Source organism: Apium graveolens, chromosome 7 (genome assembly GCF_009905375.1).
Source record: "Apium graveolens cultivar Ventura chromosome 7, ASM990537v1, whole genome shotgun sequence".
NCBI classification, from domain to species: Eukaryota; Viridiplantae; Streptophyta; class Magnoliopsida; order Apiales; family Apiaceae; genus Apium; species Apium graveolens.
In genome coordinates this window covers 1,910,304-1,928,520 of record NC_133653.1, presented here as the reverse complement: position 1 = coordinate 1,928,520, position 18,217 = coordinate 1,910,304, and the positions used below count along the sequence as shown (strand labels likewise).

General features: G+C 34.7%; 2 protein-coding genes across 2 annotated transcripts; one reads left to right on the top strand and one right to left on the bottom strand.

Annotated features, from left to right (window-relative positions):
• The first annotated feature begins 7,330 nt into the window (after positions 1 to 7,330).
• Positions 7,331 to 10,847, top strand: LOC141672572 (cytochrome P450 87A3-like). The gene is made up of 9 exons (XM_074479191.1): positions 7,331 to 7,654; positions 7,744 to 8,065; positions 8,150 to 8,299; positions 8,501 to 8,752; positions 8,838 to 8,927; positions 9,022 to 9,100; positions 9,197 to 9,303; positions 9,451 to 9,578; positions 9,752 to 10,847. Exons 1-9 carry the CDS (start codon positions 7,455 to 7,457, stop codon positions 9,912 to 9,914), a joined length of 1,491 nt encoding a protein of 496 aa, XP_074335292.1. The 5' UTR covers positions 7,331 to 7,454; the 3' UTR covers positions 9,915 to 10,847.
• Positions 10,848 to 11,147: 300 nt separating this feature from the next.
• LOC141671644 (secreted RxLR effector protein 161-like) lies at positions 11,148 to 11,867 on the bottom strand. The gene has a single exon (XM_074477932.1). It carries the CDS (start codon positions 11,865 to 11,867, stop codon positions 11,148 to 11,150), a length of 720 nt encoding a protein of 239 aa, XP_074334033.1.
• Between the last annotated feature and the right edge of the window lie 6,350 nt (positions 11,868 to 18,217).

The following is an 18,217-nucleotide window of genomic DNA, read 5'->3' as shown; positions in this document are numbered from 1 at the left end:
GAAAATAATTAGTATATTTTAATGAAACACCTGTTTTAAATTCTTGTGATACATTTTCTTTTATTTCCAAAGAAAATTTATATTGAGAATATATCAAATTTTACTTGATAAATTTTGTCAAACAAAACTAAACATCCGAGAGCTCATTCCGATCATTTACAAAAACTATTCAGCATCTTTTATTCGAATTTTTAGATTATTTCATTGTCCATATTAACCAAAAATAAACTTTTTGTTGTTCAAAATAACGGTTCAAATTTAACAAATAACCCCTTATTAAATCGTTTTAGAATATGTAATAAATAAATTGGATAGCTGGTCCTCAGAATGAGCTCATGGAACATGCCCAATTTTAAAAAAATAAGTGTAGTATACGGATATTTTTGTAAATACAGAGGTATCGAATTTATATCTATAAATTTATCATTTAAATTTTACATTATAAAATATTATAATCTCAGCTAATTTATCTTAGTACACCCTCGGACCCAGTTTTTCCGTAATAAATTATCTTATACAGTATTCAATTTTAAAGTTATAGTTGCCTCAATTAATCACACGTGTATAAGTCCAGTACGTATTACACTATCATTTCGTTTATTTATGATTATATCTCATGAGTCAAAACCTGTCACTTAAATGCGGTTTACCTTGGTTCACGTGTTTTGCAGGCTATTGCGTGAGTTCCTAGGATTTACCCAGTACGCACCCGAAGGGTAGCGGCTGCGGGTTACCTACGGAAAAAAAAAAGATCCCAAGTCAGAAACCTAACTAGCATCACACTCAAAAGTTTCATGTTGGATTCAATTTTTCCTAAAATTTAGTTCGAAAACATGGGCTCGATAACTTATTTATTTTGCTCATAAGCATGAGGAACTCGCGTTTTAAATTTAATATATCTAGTGTCCATTACAAAAACCATATCGACATGTTGGATTGATTTTGAAGTCATTATATTGCTTATAAGAGGAGAACCATCGACTGATTTCGAATTCATCGTATTGTTCTTAAATCTATATTATATTATAATAAATAAGATATTAAAAATTTAGTTGGTCAATCAGTCAGTTAATTATAATTTTAATTGATATTAAAGTCAATTTCCTCTAATAAATTTAAATTTAAATTTATATGAAATTCTATATTATTTAATTGATGTTAAATGAATGAATTTAAGAATTCAATTCAATTTTAATTTATACAAAAAAAATTATAAAATTATTTAAAATCTGTGCATCACACAGGTTTTAAATTAGTATATAAAAAATTATGAAACAAATTTAAAGTCGCGATCATGCTCAAATGATCGATTTTAGTATAGATATATGTGTATGCGAAATTATTATATATATTATGATATATATTGTTGCATTACAAAATTTATATTAGAACAGTCGATTAAATTTATAATTATTATATATATTAAGATATATATTATTGCATTACAAAATTTATATTAGAACAGTCGATTAAATTTATAATCACAATCTTCCTCATAAAATTAGAATAATTAATTGCATGAGAATAAATTAACATATCAAACTTGAAATTATTACCTTGCTCGAATTTTGAATTTAAGGGGAGACACAATATCAATGTTAGTTAGTAGATAACTCAGACTAAACAATTGTTATAATTTATTATACCGCGAAAATTTTATGATACATATTATTGATGAATTCTCATACATACATATCAAAATTTTTATTATTTATGTATTAAAAAATGATTTGTAATACTATGCTAAAATTATCGTGTACTGTCAACCGGATCTAATATAAACGTATCAACTTGTCATCGAAAGAAATAAAATTTATTTCTATAAATTTATACTATATTATAATAACCGAAATGGTGTATAATTTGGTATACCTTTTTTTTGGTTGGTATGTCTTTTTTTTGGTTGGTTTGGTTATCCTCATTTATGACCATCAGATCTTTTAAATTAAATGATCAGGACCGTTAGATTCAAATACTAAAATAGTATACACTACTCAAACTCCCAAACTCCCAGGTTCGAACCCCGCCAACAGCATATATTTATATTATTATTTATACATTACTAAAGCTGTCAGGTTCGAAACTCACCAACATCAAATATTTATATTATTATTTATACACTACCCAAGATTCAAGTTCGAATCCTACTAACAACAAATATTTATATTATTATTTATAAATATACTAATAACGAAACGATTCAAAAAAAAATTATTATAAATTTAAATAATATAAAAATATAATGAAGACCCGTGCATCGCACGGGTTGTAAAACTAGTTATTTTAAAGCATGAACGCACATTGCAGTTTAAGTTGGGCATGTTCTACGGAAAGTCATATATGAACACCAGCAAGGAAGGCGGCAGCAATTAGCACCAAGTACAAGCTATTTGGAATCATATTGTCTCGGAGCATATTTAACCCCCTCTCTCTTCAAACTCTTAACTTAAAAATTGAGAAGAGAGAATCAAAATGTTATTCCAAGTTCAACACTATGCTAATAACTTCTTTATAAATAATATAAAATATTAGTTTTTAGTAATTTAGAATATGATTTTATATGTCAACTTCAACAATAATTCCTATACACATTCCTTAATTTTTATTATATTAATAAATTTGAAAACATATATGGACAAAAAGTGGAAGAAAGAGGGAGTAAAAAGTAAAAAGATGAGAAAAAATAATTTTTTTATTGCTAAAAGTATTATAATTGAGCACTAGAACTTCCTTAAAAGTAAATAATGAAGATCATGTTTTAGTGATTTAAAAAAATACTTAAAACACTGTTGAAGTGTCATTTTGCGTCAAAATTCTTAGAACTTAAGAGCTCGGAACTGCTGGACTTGCTCTAATCTCTATTTCTCGATCTTTAAAGTCTTAATTATTATTTTAATATATATTTTTAACAATACTATCTTTCTCTTTTCACTTTATTTTGTCTTTTTAGGAGTTCAAGTTATTTTTAATAATAAAATATAGATTAAGCAGTCAAATTAAAGAGAATTATTGGAGATAAGAACATATTAAAACACTAAAATCCAATAATTCATATAAAGATTGACGTAGGAGATTGTTGGAGATACTCTTACCGTAGAGATGGTCGTCGGGTCATTTCGGGGCCAGGTAGTGCTATCCCCTTCCCCGGCCCGTGACTTCAAATCTAATCCTTGTCCCTGACCTATTCCCTGTTGGAAATATATATCATTCCCCATCCCCGACCCAAATGGGGAACGGGGATTTTCGCGGGTTATTGTGAATATTTTATTTAAATCAAATTTTTTATTTAATAATTTTTTTTCATGCAAGATGTGAGAAGAAAAGTAACAAAAACTAAATATTATACTACAAATTCTAATAATTTTATCTTTTAATACATGAAATAAATATATAAAATCAAAGTACATTTATAATACTTGACTCTGACCTTATACTTTGGAAAAGACAATATCAAAAAAATCTCTTGCAACATAGAAAATATAAATTATCACTAATACTTACATATTTTTTTTGAAGAGAAATAAGAATATATAAATATATTATAAACTGGAGAAAATCTGGCCGGGAACGGGGATCGGGCCGGGTAGACATAAAAAACCATACCCGGGCCGTTCACCAGTCTTTTCTAAAATCATTCCCGTTTTCCGGCGCGTACTCACAAAAATCCCCGAATTCCCGCACTTTCGGTGCGGGGATCGGGTGGGGATCGGTCTGGCCGTCCTTAGTGACCATCCCTACTCTTACGTTATAGTGACTAGGATGTTTTACTGGTCATTTAGCTAATTAATTTTTCCAAAAGTGGTAAAACAGCGTCAAAATCAAGGATTAAGAAATCTTAATGACCACACTTAAGTTGCTAACACATGGAACCTCGTGTTTCCAACTGTTCCAAGTAAATGGGTTGTCTCATCTCTGCCAATTTTTATTTAAATTTTTAAATAAGATTAAATTTTTTAAAAGATTCCTACGCGTAGACAACAATTAAATGTTAACATGTTTTATTTTATCTTTGATTTTACAAAGCCTATTGACCAGGAAACAGTTGTATTTTTAATTGTATTAAAATGAGTACATTTTTAAGGCGCACGGCAAGGTTTGGTTGGACTGGAAAAACAAACGCCTTTGTGCTAAATATTCTCAATCATGAAGCTAAATTAAATATGTATTATTATTCAACTTGGCACTAATTAGTAATTAGTGGTCTTAACTCTTAATTTTTCTCCTTAAGTGACTTAGAAGTCTTGAGAGTTCAATTGCACTCTATCTAGTATCTATGTGAATGGACATGCATTTCTTCATTCAACTAGGGCAGTTTAATCCAGGACGACCCTGTTTACACGAAGAAAATAAAATAATAAGTACGAAAATTTATAATTTTAATATGTCTTGATTGATTTTTTTTATAATAATGATTGTCCGCAAAGATTGACTCAGTTGGTTAAAAAGGGAAAAACTATCATCTTGGTCATGAGTTCGAATCCTTACCTTGATTCACCTTATTTGCAGGTAACCTATTGCGTGAGCCCGTAGGGTACCGAGTGCGCACCCGAAGGGTAGTGGCTGCAGGTTACCTACGATAAAAAAAACTCCAATAATCAAATTAAAATAAATTACTCCCTTCATCTCATTTTAGTTGTAATATTTGATTTTGACCCAGTCGAATTAACTAAATTTTGACCGAAATTTATTAATATTTTATAATTGAACAAATAAAAAAAATTATATCATCGAAAAATAGATGTAATTTACTTTAATGTATAATTTTTAATTTTGTGAAATAATATAAAAGTAATATTTAATTTTTGGTTAAAAATTGATCAATTTAATTTTATTAAAAAAATAATAAATAAAATAAAATAAAAAATAAAATAAAATAAAAAAAATATAAATTTTCGTGTTTATTATATGTTCATGCACAACAGAAATTACGCGGCTAAATATTTTGTCCCGTGTAAACATAAATCAAATGATCACTGTATTGTGGGCCGTGGATCCCCTGTCAATGACCCCCACCCATCATCTGATGCAACTTATTGAAAGTACAATCAAGACAGGTGGGACCCACAGTTAAGTACTTACAGACATACAATTCTCTGCATGTTAAAATATATACTCTGCTCATTTGCCCAGTCCACATTGCATGACTTCTTTCCTTATTTTAGCTCCGTCCACAGATTTGGTTCAACTCGGATCCTCCGAGTACTCGACCGAGTTACCGATTTCTATAATACCGGAACGAAGGACTGTAGATGAAAATTTCAAAGACTCCAAATGGCGGGACTCAAATCCGAAACCACTCTCGATTAGAGCAATGATATCATGTTAAGTAAACGTTCAATCTTGTGGAGATATATATCTGCGGTAGGGAGGGAAAATCACATAATGCCGATACCAAGAGATTGCATCTCATACGCATCCGGAGAATCGCGAAAATAAATCAAAGAGCTATAGTAATAATTTAGATTCGTATTTCAAATTTTAATACTTTGGTCTCAGATTTATGCGATGTCGATTTATATATGACAATAATAACTAGCAAGTAGAACAAAAGAATCTTTATCTTCGACATCCTTTAAAGCCAAGCAATGACATTGTATTCAATGCCTCGAATTCTGAAAGTTCACTTTTCGATTTGATGCTTCCGTTTTTAGTGAAGTGGAACAAAAGATAGGGAAGGGACTTAAAAAATGCACGAAAGCTTAGGTGTTAAATCTGTATTCTTAGTTTTGCGAGTTTAAATATGAGGCCTGTTGAGTGGAGTCGAAAATGAAGATAAGTCGGCGTATATCATTAATTAAGAACTTTCCCGATATATAGGAAAAATTAGGTGGTAAATCTGTATTCTTAGTTTTGCGAGTTTAAAGGCCAATACGAGCCCTGTTGAGTGGAGTCGAAAATGAGGATAAGTCCGCGTACATCATTACTTCAGAACTTTCCCAGAAAAATTAGGTGGTAAATCTGTATTCTTAGTTTTGCGAGTTTAAAGGCCAATACGAGCCCTGTTGAGTGAAGTCGAAAATGAAGATAAGTCTGCGTACATCATTACTTTAGAACTTTCCCGATATCCTGCTAATACAGGGGAGTCGAAAATGTTCCCTTAAAAATGAATTTAAAAAGAAACCTTTATGATCATCTCCTAGTTTTGTGTTCTTTAAAAATTACAAAGGGTAAAGCTCTGCACACGAGGTGATTATATAAAATATAACAGGACTCGTGGCCTGACAAGTTTTTCATTTTCTTGTGCAAGTGTTTCTCAAGACTTAACATAACAAATTCCATTATGTCTGCTGTAACTCTGCAATTTTCTCTGATCTATCTGGCAAAATATGAATAGTAATATCGATTTTGATCACACACGTAAAGCCCGTAGATCAATGTCAAGTATCAGTCATCTGCCAGCCTGAACTCTGATACCATGTCAAGGAACCAGTCCTCTGCCAGGCTGAGTTCTGATACCATGTCAAGGAGCCAGTTACTCTAAAATCTAATGGTGTTAGAGAATGACCATTTCGAGGATCTTATATTTTAACAATTAACGTGACTTCTCTGCAAAAGACCTGTTAAACTTCATTAAACTGTCCCAAAATGGTAGTCAGTAAGATGCAATAGACCAGCACAGACACTAGATGCACATCGAGAGCCTACGAATCCACTAGTGATGCAACTTAGATACGGGGATAGCCGGCTGAAAGATTTAAGATGAGATGCATATCTAACAAACAGAGAAAGAAATTAGTATTTTTGAAGAAACATGTGTAAAATACTAATGCTGCATAGATACCAAAGTATTTAGCGCGTATATTAATAAGATTTACGCAGGTTGTTGAAACTCAAAGTAGTTGATAGCTCATTAGATTCTAGTTTTTAATGATCATTTGAAGATTGGTTTCATCATCCAGATCCTTTGAACCTCTATCGTCTCAAATCTAGGGAATATACGACGTTTTGCTGCTGCAGATCTCTTAAAATATACCACATTTCTGCCTCCAGTACTTTCTTAAGTACTGCATTTTGCATATTCAAAGCGAGGCAGATGACACAAGGGGACACACTAGGAAACATCGTGTGAGGTTCGTAGTTCTGCAAGCGTTTTACGCTAATTTTATACATGCCGTTGACATAAGATAATGGTGAGTTCTAGACATGATTATTCTAGGTATTATAATCTTATCTCAACTACTTATACAGCTTTTTGAGCAACCAACTTCAATAAACGAGAAAGACAACTTCACTTCATATTATTATTCTAACTGGATACGTAATCTCGACAGCCTATTTAAGTAGTTCAGGTCAAGATACTGAGATACATGCCAGCACTCGCTTTACACATTGCCTACATTAACATTCATATTTGGGATACTGAGCAAGATATCATATACGTTACTCTACGAAAGAATTATTTATCTGATTAGACTCTAAATACGAGTTTCAGTACCTGTCTGTTACCTCTGAAGATGTGGTCAGTTTGTGTAGGCATTGCAGCTTTAGTAGCGTTAAGCTTTGTGCATTGGATTTATCGATGGAGCAATCCTAGATGCAACGGAAATCTCCCTCCTGGTTCAATGGGATTTCCGATACTAGGTGAAACTCTCAAGTTCTTTGCTCCCAACTCATCCTCTGATATTCCTCCCTTCGTCAAAGAAAGAATGAAAAGGTATGATCAATATTATTCCTTTAATGAAAACTCATTTACAAGTTTTTGTTCGTGTTTTCCTCTTACAAGACATTGAACTTTGTGATCAGACATGGGCCAGTTTTTCGTACCAATCTAGTAGGACGACCAGTTATAGTATCAACAAACTCGGATCTAAATTACTACATTTTCCAACAAGAAGGCCGTCTGTTTCAGAGCTGGTATCCAGATACCTTTACCGAGATATTTGGAAAACAAAACGTTGGATCATTGCACGGATTCATTTACAAGTACCTAAAGGGCATGGTACTAAATTTGTTTGGTCCTGAGAGCCTAAGGAAAATGCTAACTGAAGTTGAACAGGCGGCGAATAGAAGCCTAGACATGTGGTCAAGGCAGGAAACTGTGGAACTGAAAGATGCAAGTGCAGCAGTAAGTGCAGGCTCCTTTGTTAATTTTAATTGAGATTTAACACAGTTTTGTTATATATCGAATTATAGACATTGGTGTTTGCAGATGATATTTGACCTGACTGCAAAGAAACTAATTAGTCATGATCCAGAGAAGTCCTCAGAGAATTTGCGCGAGAGTTTTGTAGATTTCATTAAAGGATTAATCTCTTTCCCACTAAACATTCCTGGAACAGCTTATCACAAGTGTTTACAGGTATGCAGGACCTGTCAACTATTTTAATTTTAATCCCAAATCAGAACAGTTTGTGTAATGCTGATTTTTATCAGTTTCATCGCGATTTTTATGTTCTACACCTCAAGGACAAAAAGGACATCTCTGGACTAGAATCTTAAATCATGTACTTAATTTTGAACCTAGTGTCTATCGGAATTTGACTTCTATAAAAAATTTCAGGGAAGAAAGAAGGCGATGACAATGCTGGAAAACATGCTAGAAGAAAGACGGAGAAGACCTAACAAGCTCCAAAGTGATTTCTATGACTATGTTCTTGAAGAACTTCAGAAAAAGGATACTGTCCTTACAGAAGCAGTAGCCCTGGACTTGATGTTTGTACTACTGTTTGCTAGCTTTGAGACAACTTCATTGGCTATAACTTTTGCCATTAAAATGCTTTCTGAGAACCCTCACGTGTTGAAAGAATTAACAGTAAGTAGATATATCTATCGACATATTAAGAAACCAGACATATTAATTCATTACTGGCAATTGACATGCTGAATCTCACTCACAGGAAGAACATGATGCGATTTTAAGGAAAAGGGGAGATTCAGAGCTTGGACTCACCTGGAAAGAGTACAAGTCAATGAAGTTTACATTTCAGGTGCGTTTTAAAGTTGTACACTTAACCGAGAAATCTAACTGAAAAATTATCATGAGTACTTGCTTTGTGCTAAGCGAACTAACTGATTCTGCAGGTCATCAATGAAACAGCCAGACTAGCAAATATAGTTCCAGGAATATTTAGAAAAGCATTAAAAGATGTCAAGTACAAGGGTAAGTAATCGCTAATGTATGGGATTTTCTAATTTCTAATCCAAAAGGTCGCTCAAATTTGCATAACAACTTAATCAATATTCGCTGGTTATGCAGAACATACCATTCCAGCTGGTTGGGCAGTAATGGTATGTCCTCCGGCTGTGCACTTAAATTCTTCCACCTATAAAGATCCTCTTCAATTCAATCCGTGGAGATGGGAGGTAATTCGATGTTCTCTTCTTACCTTACCCTCTACCTGTGAGATAATTATGCAGATGCAAGAGTCAGTGAATAAGACATTAAATTTGAGTTCTTTAAAGAACAATCTTTGTTCTGAAACTTTATAGTCTCTGCTTGATCAAATGCAGGAGTCAGAATTAAAGGGCGCAACAAAGAATTTCATGGCTTTTGGAGGTGGAATGAGATTTTGTGTTGGAACAGATTTTACTAAGGTCCAAATGGCTGTTTTCCTTCACTGCCTAGTTACCAAGTACAGGTAAGACTAGGGCTGTCAATGGATCGGATTTGGATCAGATCGCCCATGATTCATATCCTGATCCATCAGTGTGTTCATGTGTCTTACGTAAGACACATGAACACAGTGCTGAATATTTTTTTTCCCAACGAAAATAAGATGTAAAGCTAACTCATTACATCAAAACTTGCCAGATGGGTACTTATGGAAGGAGGAGACATTGTCCGAACTCCTGGTCTACAGTTTCCTAATGGTTTACATGTTCAGATATCTGAGAAATATAAAATCAGAGCACGAGGTGGTAAAAATCAATCATCACGACAACAAGATGAAGAGGCAAAGCATATGTATTGCTAAAGAACAAAAAGATTTGGACACGAGTCCAAACAGAAGCTGCAACGAACAACAGTGGCATCATTCAGAGAAAGCAAGCACATTGGCCATCTACAGAATGACGATGAAGCTTGAGATACTTGCTCAGAAAGTTTTGCACAATTACGTTTACTGCATAAGATAAATGTGAATATGTACACACACTCACAAATCACAATCTCCTTACCCCTGCCAAAAGGAGGGGCTGGAGAAGAGAGGCATTGTATATGCATATTAAAGATCCATACATCGATGTATAACACATTTGTTTGTACAGATGACATGTCTGCAACAATTGCAAATACCAACTCTTGGAATCAAATATACTATCGATCTGTTTATATTACATTGAATCGTGATCTTCATGCGTCCAACAAAGCATTTAAAGGATAACAAACAGGTTATAAACACTGATAGCCATATGCATTGAACTGATATGTACTTAAATGCCAAACATTCAAGGCTATGTAATTTGGTGTTCTTCATGTTGAAATGAGTCGATAAGGCAACCAAACATCGCTGCTATTATCACTTCAAAATTGGCCTGATGCTAAACACTAAACAGCTGATAATCATAATACTAAATCGCTCAGATACAAATCAAGTTCCAAAATAGCAAACACATTTAAAAAGAATGTAAACAAGCTGAAATTATCAAACACATTCAAACATTGATATGATCCTGAAATTAACAGGTCAAAGCACTCATTCTGACATCAATTCTTTTCATGATTCGAATACGTTTTCTGAGAGAGATACTCATATGAACCTACTTCACTTGTTTATTTGAAGACTGGTAGGAATAGCGTTAGGCAAGGTGCATTAGTACTGATAATAGGACTCAAATGATGAGGATAAGAATAGTATTATCTACTATGTTCTGTTGCAAACTAAAGCTGTTCTTATGAATATTGTAATGTGAACTGAGTAAAACAAAGAGATGCTGGAACTACTTCTTATTATGCCAAATGAATAATACAGACTAAATAGAAAGCAAACAAACGTGAGAGCTAAAACAAGGCTCCTCAACAACTACTCTCCTAATCCTAATATAGATGAACCACTAACCATTTATTTCCCCTACCTCTCCTAAACTCATGCTACTGTTGCATGACTGAGTCCACAGACAAACTGCAAACGGTAATAAAACTAAACACCAACGAATAAATACAAGTTTAGATTAAAAGTTCCAACATATTCCCCCGTAATCTGAACTTGTTAAGACAGATTCTTCACACCCATAAGGTTCCGCATTTTCTCGAATTTGAACGCTGCAAGAGACTTTGTCAAAACATCTGCACGTTGCTTCTCTGAACAGATATGCTTCACTTCGATTTCTCCCTTCTCCACACACTCTCTAATAAAATGATAGCGTATATCTATATGATTGCTCCTACCGTGAAAAACCGGATTCTTGGCTAGATCATTGGCTGATTTATTATATATATTGTTACCGGACCGAAGCTCGCCTGTGATTTTTGATAACAGATTCTTCAACCAAATAGCCTGACACGCTGCAGCAGTCGCTGCCATAAACTCAGCCTCACACGAACTAAGAGTTACGCATTTCTGTTTTTGAGAAACCCATGTTACCAGACTATCGTTTAGATAGAAAGCCATTCCTCCTGTACTCTTACGATCCACAACATTCCCCGCCAAGTCGATGTCTGTGTATCCCGTTAGTATGTTATTTCCACTATCCTTTGTGTACACCAGCCCATAGTTCAGAGTTCCTTTTACGTAACGTAACACATGCTTTGCAGCATTCAGATGCATAGAGGTAGGTTTCTCCATGAATCTACTGATAATACCTACCGAGTACGCAATATCAGGCCTAATGTGAACCAAATAGCGTAAACCACCAATCAAACTTTTGTAAAACGTTGCATCAACCTCCTTTCCTCCCTGATCTTTGGTGATGACTTTCTTTGGATCCATTGGATGCTTAACTGGATTGCACTCTGCCAACCCAGCCTTTTCTAGTATCTTTTTCGTGTATGCCTCCTGCTTCAACTCGATGTGACCTCTGTTCTGCTTTACCTCGATGCCCAGTTAGTGTGACAAAAGTCCCAGGTCACTCATATCAAATCTTTGACTCATCTGTGCTTTAAACTCTTCTATGATGGCCTTACTAGTCCCTGTAATTAGCAAGTCATCGACATACACTACGATTATCAAAACATCATCCCCAATTTTCTTAGTATAAATAGCATGTTCATGAGGGCACCTACTGAAACCAAGCTCCTCCAAACATTTGTTCAACTTCAAGTACCAGGCCCTTGGTGTCTGTCGTAATCCGTACAATGCTTTGTGCAATCTGTAGACTAAGTGTTCCTTCCCCCCTTTTACAAATCCTTCTGGCTGTGCTACATATACCTCTTCCTCTATTTCACCATTTAAAAACGTTATTTTTACATCAAGGTGGTGCACCTCCCATCTATTTTTGGCAGCAAGAGCGAGAAGTAAACGCACTGTCTCCAATCGAGTTACTGGGGCGAATATTTCTTCAAAATCAATTCCCCTTCTCTGCACGTAGCCCTTCGCAACAAATACAATCCTTGCCTTATACTTCACTATGTTGCCTGCTGCATCTCTCTTTAGTTTAAAGACCCACTTCAAATTTATCGCCTTATGTCCATTTGGTACAGCTGTCAAACTCCATGTTCTATTCTGCTCAACTGACTCTATTTCCCTTTCCATGGCCTGTTTCCACAAACGATTTTTCGATGCCTGAGTGTAGTTTTCAGGTTCATCTGCAGCCACAAGGAACAACTCGTCTTCATCCAGTTCCATATGTTCAGCATTTTCAGATACTTCCACAAGAGGCTTATACCTTTTAGGTGTACCGCTACAGCTTGTCCCAGACTCTGTACTTGACGAGTTTGGTGTGTGTGAGGACTCTATTGATGCATCAGAATTTGAGACGTACCTTGACTCTTCTGGGTTATCAATATCATTTCCAACTGTATCATCCTCTCCCGTTGTTTCTCTCCCGTTGTTTCGTCATTCTGCATTGTATCAATACCCAATCCTGAAACAACAAACTTTACTTTATCTGCAATTTCAGTCTCAAATTCGTAAGCCCAAGCCCATGATTTTTTCTCTTCAAAACCAACGTCCCTGCTTATGTGCACTTTCTTACTCACTGGGTCATACAATCTATATGCTTTTGTCCCAGGCTCCTTACCCAGGTGTATTACAGCCTTGCTCCTGTCATCCAACTTCTTCATGTTCACAGTTGGAATCTTCATATGAGCTACACAACCAAAGATACGTATGTGCCCTACATATGGTTTCTCACATGACCATGCTTCATACGGTGTGACTCCAGATATAGCTCGTGTGGGCAACCGATTCAGCAAATAGATTGCATGTCGTATGACCTCTCCCCAAAACTGACTTGGCATATTCATCTCCTTGAGCAAACTTCGTGCCATTTCAATCATTGTCTTGTTACGTCGCTCAACCACCCCATTTTGTTGAGGTGAGTAGGGCGTCGTAAAGTGCCTATTTATGCCATTTTCTTCACAATAATTCAAGAACTCTTTTGAACAGAACTCACCACCTCGATCTGTCCTGAATGTTTTGATCTTCCTTTCATCTTCATCCTCTACCAGTGCTTTGAACCGTTTAAAAATTTCAAATGCTTCACTCTTTTCTTTCAACAAGTAAGCCCACATTACACGACTATAATCGTCAACCAATAAGAATACATACCTATTTCCAGCCATCGTTGAGGGAGTAATTGGTCCACACAAATCACCATGTACCAACTCCAACGCTTTGCTTGCACTATAATTTTTCCGAGTTGGGAATGTTTTTCTCACTTGCTTAGACATTAAACACCTTGTGCACACACCCTTTAGTTGTTGTAACTTTGGTAGTCCTTGCACCATCTGCTTCGTCACAGCTCTTGCATAGCTTTGAAGTTTACGTGACCGAACCTGGAGTGCCACAACCACTCTCGACTACAATCTTCTGTGAGCAAACAGTCGACTTCACCAATGTTAATTATGATTTTAAATAGCCTGTTCACAGATCTCTTGACCTTCATAAACAGGGCTCCTTTTGTATCTCGTACCCACAAATAATCCCCACACATAGAGATCTTGTATCCTTCTTCAGCCATCTGACCAAGGCTAATGATATTGCTGCAAAGTGCTGGTATATAGTATACATCATGAAGCATACGTTCACTGCCATTCTTGCATCTCATTTGCACCGAGCCCTTTCCTTTTATCTCCACCAATGACCCATCACCAAACTTCACCTGCCCTGTTATTTCTTCGTTCAACTCCTTGAATTTCGACTTTTGTCCGGTCATGTGATTGCTTGCACCGTTATCTAGGTACCATAGGTTTGACACCACTTCATTATCACGCTTGTTTTGACTCAATCTCGGATTCACTTTCTCTTCATTTATCAGCATGACATTCTTCATTCTTTCATCACTTTCTGCCAACAAGAGTGCAGGTTCATCATCTGGTACTTGAGCAATATTCACCTCATCCCTTTGTTCTTTGTCTCGTTTTGTTTTTTTACATTCTATTGCGAAGTGACCATACCCAAGGCAATTCCAACAACGAACTTTGCTCTTTTCACGATTGCTACAAACGAGTCCTTTTCTCTAAATTTCTGTGAGCTCCCTTCAATTCTATTCGACCTTTTGATCCACTCCTCCATAGTGAGCAACAGTTTGCTTTCCTCCTTGTCTTTCTTTCTCCACTCCTCTTCAGTGAGAAGTAACTGGGTTGTGGCTCCATTGCTTTCAATTTGTCCACGTAACCTCTCCTCATGTGCTTTCAATGAGCCAATGACTTCTTCAATGCTCATTTGTTTGAGATCACCAAACTGCTCTATAGCAGATGTAATTTGTAAGAACTTTTGTGGCATAGCTCTTAACACCTTCTTAACGACATACACCTCCGCCATCTCATCACCCAAAGTGCGTATATTCATCACTAAGCCATTCAGCTTCAGACAAAAATCATCCAGAGATTCTCCCTCATTCATACTCATAGCCTCAAACTCTAACCTTAGAGTTTGAATTCTCGCCGTTTTCACCCGCTCTGCTCCCTGACACAGCACATTTACTGCTTCCAAGGCCTCCTTCGAGGTTTCTTTCTCCGCTATGGACATAAGTATATCTTCAGGGATTCCCTGATAGATAACGGCCAACGCGATCTTGTCCTTCTTCTTCTCGACTGCAGTTTCCGGGTCCTTTGACGACATTGCTTTCCCATATCCCATGAGCTTCCATATATGCCTTCATCTTTAAGGCCCACACTGTGTAGTTCCCCCTCGTTAACATGGGATAACTCAACCCAACTGCATTCTCCTTGCTTTTCTCGGTTTCCATCGTCCTTGGTCTGGGCATACACTTTGGCATGAACCAGATATGTGAGGCTCTGATACCACAATGTTGCAAACTAAAGCTGTTCTTATGAATATTGTAATGTGAACTGAGTAAAATAAAGAGATGCTGGAACTACTTCTTATTATGCCAAATGAATAATACAGACTAAATAGAAAGCAAACAAACGTGAGAGTTAAAAACAAGGCTCATCAACAACTACTCTCCTAATATAGATGAACCACTAACCATTTATTTCCCCTACCTCTTCTAAACTCATGCTACTGTTGCATGACTGAGTCCACAGACAAACTGCAAACGGTAATAAAACTAAACACCAACAAATAAATACAAGTTTAGATTAAAAGTTCCAACATGTTCGTGGTCATGATCCAAAAAGACGAGGAAAAAAGGGGCCAGTTTATAACCAATGACAAGTTTAGGTGCCGAGAATTTTGTAAGGAGATAGAGATACTGCAGGATCAAGACTCTGAGTCCTCTACACTTGTCTACAAAAACTCATATAACAAGTTGACATCATGCTTTGTACAACATAAGGGGAGAGGATCATGGAAAATCCACAGTGGAGAGTGAAAAGAAATGGTTGAAATCATTAAGTAGGAGTTGAAGATAGAGGTCTTAAAGATCAAAACTAGTTCGAGAATCAAAAATTAAGAGGGAATTTAGCTACCTAAGTCCAAAGTGACCTAATACCAATTCAACATCATGATCTTGAACAGAAAATATAGAAGTTCATTCAGGCCATAATCATTTACCGATATAGCTATTGAAGTGTATTTTTAGAGTATCGTTCGCAGGGAAGGATTGATATCAATACCAATTTCAAGTCTTTTATGTCTTATAGTTCAGAAGTGTGGGGAATTATTTGTGGTGTGTGATTATCAAACTAATTAAAATAATAAACAGTTAAAAATATATAATATATTTGAGAGAAAATAATCCAAGTGTAAGGGTTATTCAATGGCTATCATGAATGTCTAATCAGTGTTCTTGTTTTGTTAAAAGAATCCTTTTATAAAATCCTCTCCCAAGGTAGATTATAGTGCCTACAACTATCCATTGAACGCCACTCCCATGGTCATACTAAAGTATAATTATAGACTATTAAAAACCAAGGATTATAAGTTTCACAATTTTCATATCAATCTCCCGATCTAATACTTAAATTGTGTCTATCATATGATGTACTAGAATTACAACTTCTCTCCTGATTCGTTATAACTCCTAAAGATTCAATTAGAAGTTAGCTACTCCTCTAATTATATAAAGTGCCCAATGACATATTAACAATAATACGAAAATTACAATATAATCAAACAAACATATTAAGCAATTTGAATACTACCCAACTCTTGGATAAAATAATTAGCTACTCATGATAAGACAAACAAAATATATATTGAGAATGCAAACCCTGACTTTAAGAATTGATGCACAAAGAATACAATTTTAAAGTTCCTTTAGAATCTGGATGAATCTCTTCACTCCTTCCAATCTCTCTCTCAAGATGCTTCTATCCTTTTTTTTCTGCAAGAATTACAAAGTACCTCTATTCTATTCTATCTTATGTTATTGTTTTTCTCTATACAATATATAAAACCTAATATATCATAAAGAGTTTTTAATACTTTTCCCAAAATAAATTAGACTTTGATATAAAATTTGTAGGCTATCTTCCAGGACTTTCCAGTTGGATTCTTGATGTTGGACCATTTCTAAACCGTAGATAATTTTGTTAGTTTCGCATGGGCCGGAAGATCGCCCAATTCTGATGTCTAGAACTCAAGTTACGGCCCAAACAGTGATGTATGCGTGTACAACCCAATAAATCCGAATTTACTTATGATTTAAGTCCAATAAGCCCAATTTCATCTAAAGTTAGGAATTATTTATGTCCTGTAATAAAATATTAAACTCTAATTAATGATATAATATTATAAATATGAGAATAAAAACGTTTAAAAGATACATAAATATATACTCTATCAATAGCTCATCATCAATCATGATTTTCAGCATGAAGATGGAACTCGTGCCATATTTTTTTGTCTTTTTTGCTAAATCATTCACGTCACATCTTTTTTTTTTGCTAATTAGCAATTCACATCATACTTATTTACAATTATGTAGTATTTCAATTTTTCACAGTAAATGCATTTTCATTTAGTTCATATTTTCATCCATCATTTCATTTAGTTCACATTTTCATCAATCAATTTTAGTACTTATAAAAATTTATAATGAAGATTCTAGATATAGATATCTAGTTATACATTACTATATTCTAATGTATTTTAAATATACAAGTTATTGGAGAAAAATTAAAAACATAAATAGCTAAATGAAAAACTAAAGTCACGCAACTCTCACAACGTCCGGCCTAGAGGTGGGTAGGCGGAAGAGGTTGAAGGACATTTAAATTTTTCAAAATTTAATTTTTGTAATGTTTTTGAAATCTGATTTTTGATATATGTTGAATGTATTGACTGTACAAAACTGTTATCTTCCTTTGAATGTATCGACAGTACAAAGCTGTTATCTTCCTTTCAAAATTAGGACGCTAAAAAGATATAAAAAAAATTATAATATTACAAGGTTTGTATATATTTGGAATCACCACATGTAACCCTATTGACTAATACTAAAATTGTTGAGATAAAGTTCCAAAATATCAAACACAATTCCAATATAAGCATGACAAATTTGTTTGCTATCATATACAATCAAAATATCAAATCTAACTATCAAACTCTAACACATTGTGAGAAACGCTAAAATTATGGAACAACAATACTACGTATCCAAAAAATTCCAAAAAATGTTTTCAAAATGATATGTGTCATCTTTTAATTTGTGGGATTCATATTAATACACGAGGGAACCATTTCATTTATTAGGTAATATCCAATACCAC

Coding starts and splice junctions, on each gene's coding strand:
- LOC141672572 (XM_074479191.1), top strand. CDS start 7,455: ATGTGGTCAGTTTGTGTAGGCATTGCAGCTTTAGTAGCGTTAAGCTTT. Junction 8,300..8,500: donor CTTATCACAAGTGTTTACAG/GTATGCAGGACC, acceptor AAAAAATTTCAG/GGAAGAAAGAAGGCGATGAC. Junction 8,753..8,837: donor ACGTGTTGAAAGAATTAACA/GTAAGTAGATAT, acceptor TCTCACTCACAG/GAAGAACATGATGCGATTTT.
- LOC141671644 (XM_074477932.1), bottom strand. CDS start 11,867: ATGGATCCAAAGAAAGTCATCACCAAAGATCAGGGAGGAAAGGAGGTT.